This window comes from Convolutriloba macropyga, chromosome 9, assembly GCF_964194025.1.
Source record: "Convolutriloba macropyga chromosome 9, txConMacr16.3, whole genome shotgun sequence".
Taxonomy (NCBI): Eukaryota; Metazoa; Xenacoelomorpha; order Acoela; family Convolutidae; genus Convolutriloba; species Convolutriloba macropyga.
In genome coordinates, this window is record NC_134476.1 from 39,807,276 (window position 1) to 39,822,555 (window position 15,280).

General features: G+C 35.9%; 1 protein-coding gene across 1 annotated transcript; it reads left to right on the forward strand.

Moving 5' to 3' along the window:
- Positions 1 to 1,260: 1,260 nt before the first annotated feature.
- Positions 1,261 to 12,319, forward strand: LOC142345383 (2-aminoadipate transaminase-like). The gene is made up of 5 exons (XM_075397418.1): positions 1,261 to 1,650; positions 6,531 to 6,757; positions 7,080 to 7,345; positions 11,047 to 11,155; positions 11,678 to 12,319. Exons 1-5 carry the CDS (start codon positions 1,376 to 1,378, stop codon positions 12,028 to 12,030), a joined length of 1,230 nt encoding a protein of 409 aa, XP_075253533.1. The 5' UTR covers positions 1,261 to 1,375; the 3' UTR covers positions 12,031 to 12,319.
- Positions 12,320 to 15,280: the final 2,961 nt, after the last annotated feature.

Below are 15,280 nucleotides of genomic sequence, written 5' to 3' on the forward strand. Positions count from 1 at the left end.
TGTAATGTAATTTTGGTTCCTGTGTAATCGCAGCGGAACAGCATTAGGCGACTTCGGCCTGTTCTGAGCTGCCGTTTTTCTTATTACTCCCACATTTCTCCCACTTATTACTCCTCACATTTCGGACTTCTTTTTATGAGCAGCATTGCTCTTTTTTGGTGACTATGGCCACTTTTTTGCGTCTGAAACTTTCACGTGGTACCATAATTGCAGCCAACATTGGTCAAGCTATGGTCAACCTGAAGCTATGGTTAACTAAGAGCTCATCCTCACAGAGACAGCTTGACGGAGGCGGGGGAATGAACTATCAATTATTGGCGTGTGAGTCACACACCTTATTTTGCACACATTGACGAACATGGCGTGATAGCCGAGAGGTAAGGTGTGTGGCTCGGCTATCACGCCATGTTCGTCAATGTGTGCAAAAGCGTGACAAAAATTCAAAGTCTTTGGTTAGCGGGAAGCGAAAAACGTCATGAAATTTGTAAACAAGTGTTTAATCTTACAACCGGACTTCTCCCATCAAACAGGAATTTTGGAGCCTTCAAAAGTTTTTTTAAAATTTATATTTTTAGGAAGGAAACAATATATACTGATGGTTTTTGAATGTAATAAGACCTCATCGTCGATAAATAAAATTTAGTGGGTTGACTGCTGTTATTTACTATTCAAAAATTGTTATCCATCTGGTTATATATTTATGCAACTTGCATGAGAAATTATTCAAACTTGCTTTTGTGTTGCTAATACTCAATTACAATTTCTTTGGCTTAAGTTTTGCTGATATTGACAATGTAAAAATGATATTGACAAATAATGAAAATTGAGTTGCATTTACCCTTAAACACCGCTAAAGCAATCGGTTGTCTTCGCTTTTATAAATTTCCGCCAGGTGAAAATTGTAGTATTACTAAATTTTCTTTCTTGTCAAATTGGAGGCAATGGTGCACAAGTATATTCTACCGCCAGCGTATTTAGGTTCTGCTAATGTATTTTATCATCATAACCATTAATTTCCTCATTACCTAACTATTTGACGTGGGTGTCAGCTTGTTTCCCTCGGTTTGCTAAATTGAATGGGTACTTTTAAATGTTCGCCCAGAAAAGCGCCCCTGTACTTTTAGTTCATTTACTTAATCAAATTTATTGACTTATTAGAAACACGAATTGCGCACTGCTATAAGTTCTATAATGTCGAGTTTGGTAGCCCTGATATCGGATTTGTTCGTTGACCTCTATTGATAAGCCTGCAATTTGTCCCCCATTTGTGTTTGTTGTTCAATTGAGAGTACTCCTGGACACACCTCTTGGGGGCAACTTGACCACCAGGCTACAATAATCTGGTTGATAGACTGATACCAAATACAGGTTTGTTATGACTACAGAGCTACCGTATACTTACTACCCTCTCCCTCAGGGAGATGAAATCGACCTCTCCCTCGGGTTTCCGGAACCCGATTCCATTCCGATCAAATCGATCAGGGAGTGTTTTGCGCAACTGTTCGTGGAAAAGAGTGACCAGCCAGATTTCTTCCAGTATGGCCATTTTGCTGGATATACCAGAATACGATCACTGGTGGCTGATTTTCTGACTCAGTTTTACGGTCTTCCCACAGAGTTGGCAGTTGATAAGGACAATGTCATAATATGGTAAGTAGTAATGATAAGGTAAGGGAAAAAATACGTTTTCCCCTAAAAACGGGTTTTGACATTTAATATTTGGTTGAAATCGGTTGCTTAATTTTGGTTTCGTTTTCATATTTTGACGTGACCATATTCCCCTATCTAAATTGCTCTCATTCAAATTTGAAGCAGCTAAGCTCAAGTTATTGCAGTGATCGGTGCGAATGTATTTCGGAAAACAAGGTCTTATTAAGCGCTCTCAAAAGAAATTTAGCAACTATATTAATCCTTCGTTCTTTAATGCAATTTTTCGGTTGACTGATTTTCGTCTGATTCTTCTTTGACTTTTCGGCCTCAAAAACGGGATAAAAGGTAAACCGTGGAGGGCATTAAGTTGCTGAGCAGTTCTCTCAGAGCTTTACTACTAGTCTATAAGTTTACAAATCTCCCGAGGCATAAAATCGTGGAGGGGCAGGTTTTTTTTGGTGCTTTGAACTTCATCCTCAATCCAACCCCGCCAGTTGTTAAAGCAATTCACCCGACGTTTGTGAAACTGTTACTTTCAAGTTTACTTAATTCTGAAACCAATGTAACGTTTGTGATGACAACTTGTTGGCGGTCACCCTATTGACTACTGTGCAGAGAGAGTGCATGATCTGAACATAAGCTGAATTTACAAAATATAAATTGAATCTAGGAAGGCTCCTCCAACAAACACTCAGAAACATATTTTAAATGGCCTGTTTTAAATGGTTCAAAGTAACCATCAGCTCCTTCAGATATCCCATCATGAGCTCTTAAAGATGGGTTTTTCTTTTAGCTGATCCAATTCAATTGCTTTTTAACCAATTTTTAGCTAAAGGAAAATTTCCTGAAGATCTCAAAAAGGCTGTTGTTACTCCAATTTTTAAAAAAGGCGAAAACTGTTTGCCTGAGAATTACAGACCAATATCAATTACAAGCTCAATAGCAATAGTTTTTGCGCGTTTGCTTCGTGAGCAAACCTTAGAATATATTGAAGAGTTTGCGCTGCTTTCCAATACGCAATTTGGTTTTCGTAACAAAGTCTCAACGATTGACGCCCGCGTTTACTGTACTGAAACTATAAGGTACCTCATAAATATAAATAATTTTATCACTGCAGCTCTACTAGATCTGTCTAAAGCTTTCGATTCAATAAATCACAAGATCCTTCTTCATAAACTGCATGAATTAGGATTTTCCAAAGATGCCTTAAATCTATTAGAAAGTTATATATCACACAGGCTACAAAAAACCATAGTGAATCATGTCGAATCTGCTTGGATTGAGTTATATCAAGGTGTCCCATAGGGGACAATTTTGGGTCGCCTTCTTTTTAACCTGTACATTAATGACTTGAACTAACAAATACCTGCTAATACAAAAATAATTCAATACGCCGATGATACTATCTTTCTTGCATACAATACGGACCTTAAAATAGTAACATATAATCTTGAACAATCCTTAAGAAAGATAACTGAATATTACGAGAAACACCCTCTAATGCTCAATCACTCAAAAACTGAATTTATTACATTCTCAAAAAATCAAAACTAGTGATAAGTCATTTACACTACTCAGGCCTTTTACTGGCCAGCTCAAAAACACCTGCTTTATAACTTTGGAGAAACAATTAAGCTGGGCTATAAAGACGTGCTTCAATCGCAAAAAAATACGACAGTTCTGATCTAAAACTGAAACATCAAATTCTCCCGATAAAATTTTTCTTGGAATACAAAGTACTAAATTATTTTGAAAATTACCAGTAATCAGCTTCCGATTTTCGAAAAACTTCACTTACCAACATCAAATCTACGCTACAGCCAGCGAACCAATAAATACTGCTTCAATCACAAAATAACCTCATCTGCACTAGAAAACTCTATCCTGAATATGGGCTGAACCCTTCATAATAAATTTCTTAAGGTGAGTTTTTTTAAAATAACTGAAATTGATGCAAGACCAATAGTTCTAAAGAAGCATCTGAAAATGTTTCTCTTTCAATTATTTAAATAAAACTTGAATAATGGAAAAGTTTTAGGTTTTCATAGTACGACTGTCTCAATTTAAACCGTAATATATTTAGTTTATTTCATTTATATTCTGACATACACTGCCCATTTTGTTTTGTTTTTTTCCTTGCGATTTGCAATAAATTGCCGCCTACTTTCATTTGAGAACTTTACAGCACTAAAGGAGCTCAAGTTAATCAAGTCTCACTGCGATCACAACAGCAACAACAACAATGAAGTAAATCGTTAACACCTAACGTATACAAAAAATCTAAAACATTGTATTCAAATTGATGTGCCGTTAAACAAAGAAGTTTCGCCACTCTCTTGGTTCAAAAAAGTTTAATGAAAATTTAAAAGCTTCTATGCTAATAAGTATTAACAGCAAATAAAAAAAGTTTTAAATATTGATATCAATTGATGAAACAGTTAAATGCTGGACTTTGTTTTAAAACAATTCTGTTAGCAAAAAATGAACAATGTCAGGTAGATTACTCTTGTCTTTTTAAAATTGCAAGGCATAGTTCTTTGTATCTTTTCAGTTTTACTTGATGAAACCATTGGGTATTGTGGGAGCCAACCATCTGGGTAATGGGGAGAAATAGGAAATAAACCAAATGATAACTTGCGTTGCCTAGGTTTCCGATAAAAATGGCTAATTAGCCACAAAGCATGTGAGACCGGTAACCGGTCGGACGTACGTTTCGTAAGCCGTTTTCACCTTGACAACCCGTACTGTTCCATATTTTCCCGGATTAGTTCTAACAACTTGCCATGGTCATATTTCACGTGGTGTCAAGTCCTTGAGTATTCAAACGATGTGACAGTTTCTGAGAGTTGTATCTTGTTTGGACCACTGTTGTTTTTGTCAAAGTTGGCAAGCACTGTTTCACGGAGGCCTCCAGACGTGCCTCATCAATTGTTATCTTTTCCCAGGACTTAAGGGTTGCAGGCATTATGGCTGAAGTTCCCAAATTTCTTTGAGCTGTATGTATGGTCTTTGTCTGATAAAATAGTTCAGCGGCTGTTCATTGTCGGGCGCGTCTGCAACATTTGGTAGAGGACGGGAGTTTAGCCATCTTTCCGTTTCAACGAGTATAGTGTTGAAGTTGTACGTCAGTCTTCTGGTGCCTAGAATGGTTAAAAGACTTCTGTTTTGAGCAATCTTTCCTATTTTGTATTTATCTTGAGTAATTAAGGTACGAAACATGTGTCTTCTTTGTTTTCCATTTTTTTACGTAATGGAACCATCTAGGTAGTTTCGTAGCTAACAAAGCAAACCTTCTATGTGTAATTAATTGCTCTTGAACGAAGTTCATAGCAATTATTGTAAACGTGTGTCTTTTCATTTTTGTGCTAAATTTTCGCTTGACAATTTTGCGCTTTTCTTCTAGAACATTCTTTGACTTCTCAAGTGACTTTTTTTACGCTTTTGTTCATCATTTTTGAGCGATCTCTATTGCTCTCACTCCGAAGTAAAGCTTGTTGCTAATATATATTCGGTTGTATGATAGGGAAAACAAGTGACTCATAGCGCAGTGGGTAATGGGGGTGCCTAGGGATCGGGAGGGCAATGGTTCGAATCACGTTGGGCGCAAGTTTTTTTGCACCCAAAAAGAAATTTTTCAGGCTACAGCCCCTGAATTAAATTGCCTCGCCTCTCGTTCAAGAGCAATTCTTCCGACATTTGTCGGTTTATGTTTTTTCATTCAACTTTTTTTTGTCTATTGGAGAGAAAGTCATAGTGAACAGATCGAGCAAACAAGGAAATTTATTATAAAATAGAAATGCTTTCGTTTTTCGCAAGGAATCAGTATGTTTGTTGTTCTCTATTGGAAATATCCAATTGGTCAATTGCTACCTAATTTAGTGGAAAGAGGAGTAAATGAGTTGACAGCAGAGATTATTTTTTATGGCTGACCTAATAGTTTAGAAAAAGCCTTCCTTTTGCTATTGCTGTTTTAATAAACTTTATCGGAGGGTTTGTTTAAATCAGTATGAAAAGATTTTATCAATTTATCTTTTTCTCAATAAAAACTGTCTTCAAGTATTTTTTTCATATCCCCAGCTTTCGTCCCCGTATAAAGGGTAGCCCCAACCCCCCGAAGGCAACCGCTCACTCGTGTGAGGTCAATTCGCCCGTTAGTCGGTTATGTTAAACCTCTACGTTACTTGGAGTCCGAAGCTAGGAAAAGATTCAAGTACAGATGCTATCCCTCAGGATGGAATGTGTTGGAAAACAACTTCTTGAATGTGTCGAAAAATTTCTCTCCATAGAGGAGATTACCAAGATAGTCTTAACCATGCATTTAGATGTTACGATCAAGCTTAACCTAAGATGAAATCATAAGTTCGTCTTTTTTTGTTTTTCTAAAATAGCCTCTATTGACAATTCAGATGTGTGAAACTCATACTAAACAAGAAACAACTACTTACCAAGTTCAGTACTAACGCTAGAGAGTTATTTTAAAAGATTGGATGCAATTAGTTTCAGTTTTGTCTTTCTAAAAACTTTTAAATTCACTTTTTGTTTTGTAATTATCACGTTTTTGCAATGAAACCGGATCAATTTTACTTTAATCCTATCATAGCCCTTCATCCTACACATATGCAAAGGATTGGCCTTTTTGATTTCTTTAACTGTAAATTGTAACTGTAACTTTTTAAACTAAATTTTGCAACTTGAATTGGAATTAAAATCGTTTTCGTAAAATTCAAAACTAGCATCCTGGTACAAAATTAAGGGTTTCGCTACGATGCGTCTGTAAAAATTTAACTTGGGTCAATGTAACTGAAAAAATCCCGACTTATATATACGCCCGTTCGAAAAAAATGATGGAACAATAATTCCGATTATTTATCTGTTTGCAGCGGAGGTGTGTCTTTCGGTCTTGACTCAATCCTGACAGTTCTGAGAATAGATAGTACTAAGATAGTGTACTGTGAAGAGATGACGTACTTTTGTGCCCTGGATCTTTTGGGGGAGAGGGGCTGTGAGGCGAGGTTCATCCCATTCACACCCCAAGGTGTTCTGGATCTGGACTGGCTGGACGATAAACTGAAAAGCAACCCAGAGGAAGCAACCAGAACTGCCCTTGGTTTGTATCTGAGATCTGACCTGTTTCACTCCACCAACTCCCTCTACAGTGAATCCCATTCTCACACATGCCAACTTATTAATGAATGATAGAAATCAATTCTTCAAATAAGCTTATTGAAATCTTCGTCTTTTTCCGTACTTAAGACCTCAAACCAGATTTCATTGGTGAGCGCATATGTTTTGAAAGGATAAATATGCATTGAATTTATATTCCTATGATATTTGAGAAATAACCCATCCCAGCGAGGTAGAATTTCACAAATTAACAGAGGGGTGGATATTGTCAGGTATTGACGTTGAATAAAGCATGTATCTTTCAGTGTACACGATTCCGACATTCCAAAACCCGTGCGGAGCCCTGATGCCCGAGGAGACCCGCAAGCGTCTCGTCTCACTTGCGCATAAGTATGACTTCTACATTGCCTCTGACGAAGTGTACCACACCCTCGCCTTCTCCGAGATGAGACACAAAATGCCTAGTTCTCTGGCTCTCTTAGATGACAAGACCAGTGGTCGAGTGATGTCTATGGGCTCCTTGTCCAAAGTCATGTCACCGGCTTTGAGGTTCGGGTGGATTCACACCTCGGTTGGTTAATTATTTAATCGGTGCAAAGCGATACCTGGGGCTATTATTGACCTTCTCTTCTTTTTTACGACTCGAAGTCAGAAGTTCAGGGAGTGCATAAGGATGTTTTGGTGAACAGTTTTGAAGAGCGGAGAAAAGATTTTTGAAAAGCGAAATGTTTTTGTTCGTATCTTGTTTTGAAACGAAGCGAGAAATGGTGTTTTTGCGAACGAAATTTTTTGTTCACGTGCGTTCTTCCCGTGTGGTTTTCTCAAGCGCTTTTTTTCTAGTTTCACGTTTTCATGCCGTCAAAAAGGTTGTACACTAATTTTCTTTTTAAAAAATCGGTTTTTATAGCGCTTTGAAGTCTTATGGTAACCAAAGAGAGTTTTACGCTAATTTGGAGCTTTTTCAACTACTGGTGGATTTTTAGGCTGTTACTTCGATATCTTGGTTTTTTGTGTCAAATTCAGTGAAGTTTTGTTGATGCAAAGCAGTTTCTTTTCTTTAAACTTTAACAAAGAATTGATAAATTTGTTAGGTTTTTCTCCATTTCTTAGTTTTTTTTTTAAATTCAAACTTGTAGCTACTTGTAAGCCTTCTACGACAAATAGTTTTTGTGAGCACTTTTATAGTATATAGTATCCATTACAAGAAACATAGTTTATCGTTTTTAAGTGTAATTGTACTATATAAAATGTATTGGAATTTTTCGTTTTTTTTAGGTTAATATGATTTTTGGCCAGTTTTTCTTTTGTTTTGTATACGACTTTGGATTGTTATTTCCCTGCATTCTTGCGTTTGGCCAGTAGATACTACTTATTTGGAAGGCTATTTTTGTTTTCGGCAAAGTCGATTTCTGGAATTCCGGCTATGTACTATTTAAAAAAGTAATGGAATTTTTCTTTTTTTAGGTTAATATGATTTTTGGCCAGTTTTTTTGTTTTGTATACGACTTTGGATTGTTATTTCCCTGCATTCTTGCGTTTGGCCATTAGATACTACTTATTCGGAAGGCTATTTTTGTTTTCGGCAAAGTGGATTTCTGGAATTCCGGCGATGTTTTTTCTATGATCTGTTCGCACATTTTATGAATTTTTAAGTCAAATTCGAGTGTTGCTTTTGGTCACATCGAAGCGGGAATTCAAGAAGCACAGAAGCATTCTAAATTTAAAGTAGAATAAGAAAATGGTGCATGAACAAAAAGTTCTTATAATCCATCCATTCTATGTATAGTTTTTATTTAGTTAAAGAAAATTATTTGATATGAGGACTTGTCCTGCTTTCTTTTTACAATCCAAAGATTGATTTTATTGGAGCGCGGTCTTTTTCTACTATTTGTTCGCGCATTTTCCGGCTTGTTCACGTCACTCACAAGTTATATTAGAGTGGTGCTTTTAGTCACACTTGAGTAGTAAAAAGGGGCGAAAAAGCAGGTTTGAGGCGTGAATTTTAAGAAACTACCTTAAAGGTGAGGTGAGACGTTGGTGTGTGGTCAATTTTTGGGTTTCGATAAGGAGTTTTTTTGCGTGCTTCAATTTTCCGTTTTCAGTGTTTCTTTAAAGTGCTATTAATATGATCCATATGAGTTCTAATTAATAATTGAGTTTTAATTAATTCCATATGAGTTCAAATTAATTCCATATGAGTTCTAATTAATCCGATTCTCAACGGGCAGCTAATGCTTTTTACGATCTTAGCATTATTTGTTGTCATAAAATATTAGAGCAGACAGATTTTTTTGATTGCTAATGAGGCATAAATGAACCTAAGTATTTTTCCGAGTTCATAGCCAGTGGTTTGCATGACTTTTGGCATAACATTTGTTATCGAAAGTTTTCTTCTAGTCTAATTAATGAAAGGTTTCATCGGTTGCCCAGGTTGCTTAAATTAGTGGAGTTATCTGTTTCAGTTCATAGCTACTGTTTTCTATGACTTATATTTTTTTCGTTTTCGAAAAGTTTTATTGAATTTCAAATTAAACTAGTAGTTGTAGTCAATCACTTAATTTCAATGATAAAAGGCCTCATCGTCTACTAATAAGGATTTAGTTGACCACACTTATAGGTTTAGTTCATAGCTAATAATTTCTGACTTCTATAGTATTTGACTTACCCCACTCAAAAAAGACTTCCTATCTCGAAAAGACTTTTCTTTACTTAATTCAAGGAGATAAGGTCAACCGATTGTGTGTGACTGTGATTGAGGGTTATTAGCGAGTTTTTTGTCCACTTTCTTGGGTTCTCTCAATCTCATTAATTGCAGGTTTCATCGGTTACTATTGAGGATTTAGTTGAATGAACTTATAGTTTTAGTTCATAGCTAATAATTTTTTACTTTTACATTATTTGTCTTCAAAAATTATGAGCGAGTTTTTGTGTTGGCTGTATTTTGCTTTGTTTATTTGGATCTTCTCCGTTTGTGCCCCCCCCCCAGTCACAGAGCACGTGCCATTACATAGTAAATCATTATGTAAAAAATATGGCACGTGCGTCTAGGGGGTGCAAATAATATACGCCCACTATGCTGTGGGGGGCACAAACGGAAAAGATCCGTTTATTTTATAACAGTTTTCATTAGTTGATAATGAGGCAATGCTGAATCTTCTAAGTAGCTCGATTCCATAACCATTATTTTACGAAAAATAATAGTTGATTTGTTTTGTTTGTTTTTGTTATTGTACTTGTGAACTTATCGCTTAGTCAAGAAAAAACAGGCTTCAGCGTTTTGCTTCAGGTTTTGGCGATCGTTTTTGTTGACTATGCTGTCGATTTTTTATCGAAATGTTTATGCGAGTTAGTGAAAAGACCTTTCTCTTTTTTTAAGTTCTTTTGTGCCCTTTTCAGCCATTAGAACTGCTAAAGGATATTTTTGACTTCCAAATTTTAATTTTATGCTATGGTTAAGGATTATTTTTTGGGAAGTTTTTAGTTTGACCCTTTGTTGCTTTTTCTGTTTTTGATTCCTACTTCGTTGTTGTTTTGCTGGTGATTGGGTTTTTTGTCGCACCTGACGTACGCCACTCTCAAATATGACTTCCTCTCTCAAAATGACTTTTCTTTACTTTAATTCAATGAGATAAGGTCAGTTGATTGTTTGTCAATCTAATTGAAGGTTATTTATTTGAGAGCAGCTAATAGAACCAGCAATAAGTTATACAATTTCATAATCAGAGTGTAACATCTAAGCAATTAATAAAGGGAAGAGAATTTCTTTTTGTCTGTTCTTTTTTCTTGTTGAGACTACAGATCTACAAAGATATTGCGGCTATTTTTAGCAACCTGTCGGCTAGATTTCAATTTTTACAAAACTTAGTTGCCATAATTGGACATTTTAATGAAGCTATTACGCATTAATTGTTTGTGAATAAACTTTCGCTCATTTCTGTTGGAAATAGTTGTTGCGCAATCTGCGCAAAGCTTACGATGGTTACCAATCAGAATTGTTTAATGTTGTGGTGACGTTGAGCTCCGATTGATTCAGATCATTACCATTATTGAGTGGATAATGCAATAAGAATCCCACATATTTCACGATCATAAATCTTGATCCTGTTTAACTTGGTGTCATTTAAAAAATCAAAGTTCAAATTAAACATTTAATGCATTCACGAGGTATTTATTTCCATTCAGTTCTCTCACCCCCCCCCCCCCATTTTATTTGACTAATACTCAATCTTCGATCAATCGTTGTTATCTTGTATGGCAAGAACAGTTGTTTAGAGTGAGTTGTATGAGCGACTGGGGAATGCGGGTGCTCTAGTGAGTGGATCATGTGTGTGCCATTTGACATGTGGGGCTATGGAGGTCATATTTCAAGACGGAAAAATAGGTTAATCCTCTTTTACTAATCTGGTCACCCGGACCTTAGTGTCAGAGTACGTCAGTACTGATACATTATAATCTAACAGTAGAACGCTAAATCAGTACTGTTTCATACTTTCTAATTGTTTCCTTTAATATCAGACTTAACAGTAAAAAAATCATACTGCATTATTAAGGAGTTTGGCGGATTTTTTGAGCGCTTAATGTCAGATCTAGATTTTTTTAGCTTGTTACTTTGTTTGAATATTATGCAGTTAACTCTTATTTTTATATACAATACACTACCATTACACCTATTTTAATATCTGGCGGCGTAAAATTCAAGTTTTTTTGTTGCTGAGGCGATAGTTTTTTTTGTGCGAAGAAATCAGCCTAAATGCTCATTTTTGAAAATTTTAATATGCTAACTTTACATCTATCCTGAACAACTGCCAAATTTAATCCAATAACTGAGCATGCCAGCAAAATGGTCGTAACTATGCTTGGATAAATTCGCTATTCCTATCATTATTTCACGTTTATACTCCAGAGAATCTCATCCAAACAGCCGCTGATTCCCTTGAACGCAAAGCCCAAATTCTCTACGATGCCCTCAAAGAGAACCTGCCTGAAGGATGCAGTCTCAACAGCTTTAACCGAGACGCCCCGAGCTCTGCGGCGAAAGGCGGCTACTTCATGCTTATTCAACTTCCACCAAATTTAATCTCAACTGATGTTGCAAAATACTGCAAGGAGAATTTCAAACTAACAGTGAAAGCTAGCTCAACTTGTGGTGACTCTAGATCGGACAGATTGAGATTGTGTTTTGCATATCACAAAGAAAATGTGCTGGTAGAATCTGCCGAGAGGTTGGGAAAGGCTATCAAAGAACTCATGTCCTAATATTTGGAGAAGTTGTTTTCCATGCCACATGCAGTGCTTGCATGAGAAACTGGACTTTTGTCTTAATTTTTTTCTCCTACTTCAATTTTCGACAATGTTGAAAGCAAATTTAAAAGATATATAATACAAAAAACCAGTTTTTTTCTTCAAAATCTGCGAAGTGTATTTTATTGGGAAACAAAACACGGAGTGCAATATTAGCTCTTGGCAAATTGAACAAGTACTGGTTTTGTAAAGCAAGTGATTACTTTGCCATATTGCTTCTCCTGAATGCAATATTTTCTCTGCATATTGTTCCCGGAAAAATAATTGGATCGATTGACTAGTTAATAACTAAGCGTAATATTAGAGCAGCATCAATGGTTGCACATTTTTTTGTATTTAAATTTTTTCGGAATCGTATAGCTTATTGTACCAGCCCTCTAAGTTTATTTAGGGGATTCCAACCCTACTTTTTATTGCGCCGATTTTGGTCGATGCACATCATTTGCGGAAAGATTCAAATGTATCAATAGAAATCTGAAAAACAAAGGAGTTCCGAGTTATTTTAAAATTTCTCAATTCTCGAGGAAATGTTGAGGTTTGAAGTTTACGCCTTGTCACTTTTTTCGCCATTCACATTTCAAATCAGATTCTGAATGATATAGAATAATTTTGTGTTATATGTGAAATCATAAATATTGTCAGCTCTATAATGCATTATTGCAGTTCCCATTTTTAAATTTTATCGAGGATAAATTATGTTGAAAAATAGCGAAAAATCTTCATCTAATTTTCATTATTGCAAGCTTCTACCGGTACAAGCTTTTATACCGGTCACGTTTCCTCTCTTAATACCTTGTACGTGCGAAACGTACTTACAAACCTTAAGGAGGAAAAGGCAGTGTCTTAAGTGGAAATTTCAGTCAGTGTTTAATAGCCTCCGACAGCGTCTCAAACGGCAATTATTTAGGCGCTCTCCTTTTTTCAACTCGCATTACCTTTTGATCACGTTTTCCATTTTACATGAATCACGATTTTCACGTTTGACTTCTGGCTTACTTCACTTACTGTTTCAACTGAATGGATTTTAATTTCTTTCATGCATTGAATTACGCAATATAGTGAATACAGCCAAAGTCAAAATAGCAAAATCAAAAGAGACGGGATGAAGCCCGTTCATGAAGTCATTGAGAATTAGTTCATCAAAATTCATTAGAGTGTTTGCTAGCTGATATCGGTATCAAGCTTATTAGCTTTCAGTTTAGAAGCTGAATTAAGTATAGTTTTACAATCTAAATGAAACTGCACGCCAAATTAGAACACTTTTTGACACTGAAAAAATAACAGAAAAATCAATCAATTTGTGTCCTCTTTTTTCTGTGTCAATCCCGATGTGCATCAAGTGCGTCAACGGTGGCTACTTTCCGGCAATCTGCCGGCTACGTTTCCCTCTTTAAAACTCGAAGTTGAAAAAACGCATCTACTTTCCGACGCAAAAAGCTTTTTGTGGAAGCCCATTCCCTAAAATTGCAGGCGTAATTAAGTATCACTTAATTTGGGAGCGCATAAAGCGTTTTCAAGAACTTGAAGCAAAAATTACTTTCAAAATGAGCTGAATTTGCTGTTAAGTGAATTGGAATGATATAATGCTTTAATAACATTTTCACAGAGTAGCACCAAATATAATCGTCTAATAGAGGAGCATAATCCACAAAACAAAGACGAAAGTTTAATATACGAAAGACGAGAACAAACAAAAGGAATAAATTTTGCAGCAGATTACTTGAAGTATAATCCTCATTTTAGTAACCAATGTTGATCAAGTTGTCTTGGTCATATCTGCCAGCTGTCTATGAAACGAACAGAGCATAGAAAAAACAGGTGTAGCATAACGACAACTAAATGTGTTTCCGAAAAGGAGAAGGAGGGAGATCCATGATTAATCACGAATAAAGATCATGAAGTCACAAGAGTTATTTCAATATCCTTCTGAATAACCGAGGCATTTTAACTTTAACTGTCTTATTAACTTGATGTTAGAAAAATGATGATTATTAGTTATTTTTTATAGTATATGTTGTTTTTATGGTTTGTAAAGAGAAATTCTTGATTGCAGAAAAAGCCCTCGTATATTGAATTTGCATTAAAAGCTATCATGTTTAAAAATGAGCTATGACCTATTTTCCAAAGATCGATAATATTTTAACTCTTTGTCATGACATCGAAATTTCAGAGCTCTGGATCTTTGCTAAGGCATATCCATCAATGCTTGTCTGAAGAAAACAAAAGAAATCAAAAGATAATTTTTTGCAGAATAATTCCTCAAGCCTTTCAATGTATACGACACGGTTATTTCATCAGACCAGATTGCTTGATTGCATCAGTTAGAAAGGTTATACGGCAAAACTGGAAAAAATAGGTTATGAACACAAAACAGCTTTCAATTCTAACAGTAGAAAAAGTCAGATCCAAAAAACTATTGTTAATTACAAGACTATTTATCTTTCGGAAGAAGAAACAATTTTTGTTATTACAAATTTCCTGTTGTCTTTGTGAGGTCCACTGTTGCTAAAATTCGAATTAGTTGTTATCTTGAGTACGTTCAGAACACAGTCGCAAAACTCAATTTTTTAGCATTCGGAGGTCATTTTAGTGTCTAGTTAGATAAACTATGCCGCATTTGTCTCCCAGTTGTTTCTCCAAATTCGAGTTCAGGTAATCGTCTTTTTAATTGATCCTTAGGTAAAGCGACCCTCTCTCAGAAAGTCCAAAATTTTTCTGTTTGCTAATTGGCAGGGAAGAATTCTTGACTTGTTTAAATGGTTGCTCTTTTACAATCCAGGCCAATCCTTCGTCTGATGGCTGATAGAATAAAAAACACAAGTTGGGGCTGTGTCATATCGTCTTTTATGCCTATAAAGGTGTTTTTGTTGTAGTGATATCTTCATTTTCCAGTATGACTAAATCTGTAAAAGTGTTTGGCTTTTCGCCACTTTCCACTTTCTTTTACATTCATTGAAAACTGCAGCGCATACTTTTAAAATTCTGTTCGGACACGGAACGGCTATTAGCGAATTTGTTTCAACTGGAAGGGACTGCATGAAATGACTGATTGGGTTGGGCGGTGGTGTTTAGTCCTCTTGGTTACTGTGGTTTAAAATAAACATTTTTGTAAAAGAGCTCCTCTAAAACTAAGTATAAAAATCATTCAAAATCCTCCTTGGATATTGCTGCTCCCGAGGTCCTTGTTACTGTTGTCATTGTCTTC

Bases quoted from the DNA above. Each gene is read 5' to 3' on its own strand.
- LOC142345383 (XM_075397418.1), top strand. From the start codon at position 1,376: ATGACTACAGAGCTACCGTATACTTACTACCCTCTCCCTCAGGGAGAT. The intron at 7,346-11,046 runs GTTGGTTAATTA...ACAGTTGTTTAG, and splicing joins TCGGGTGGATTCACACCTCG to AGTGAGTTGTATGAGCGACT. The intron at 11,156-11,677 runs GTTAATCCTCTT...TTTATACTCCAG, and splicing joins ATTTCAAGACGGAAAAATAG to AGAATCTCATCCAAACAGCC.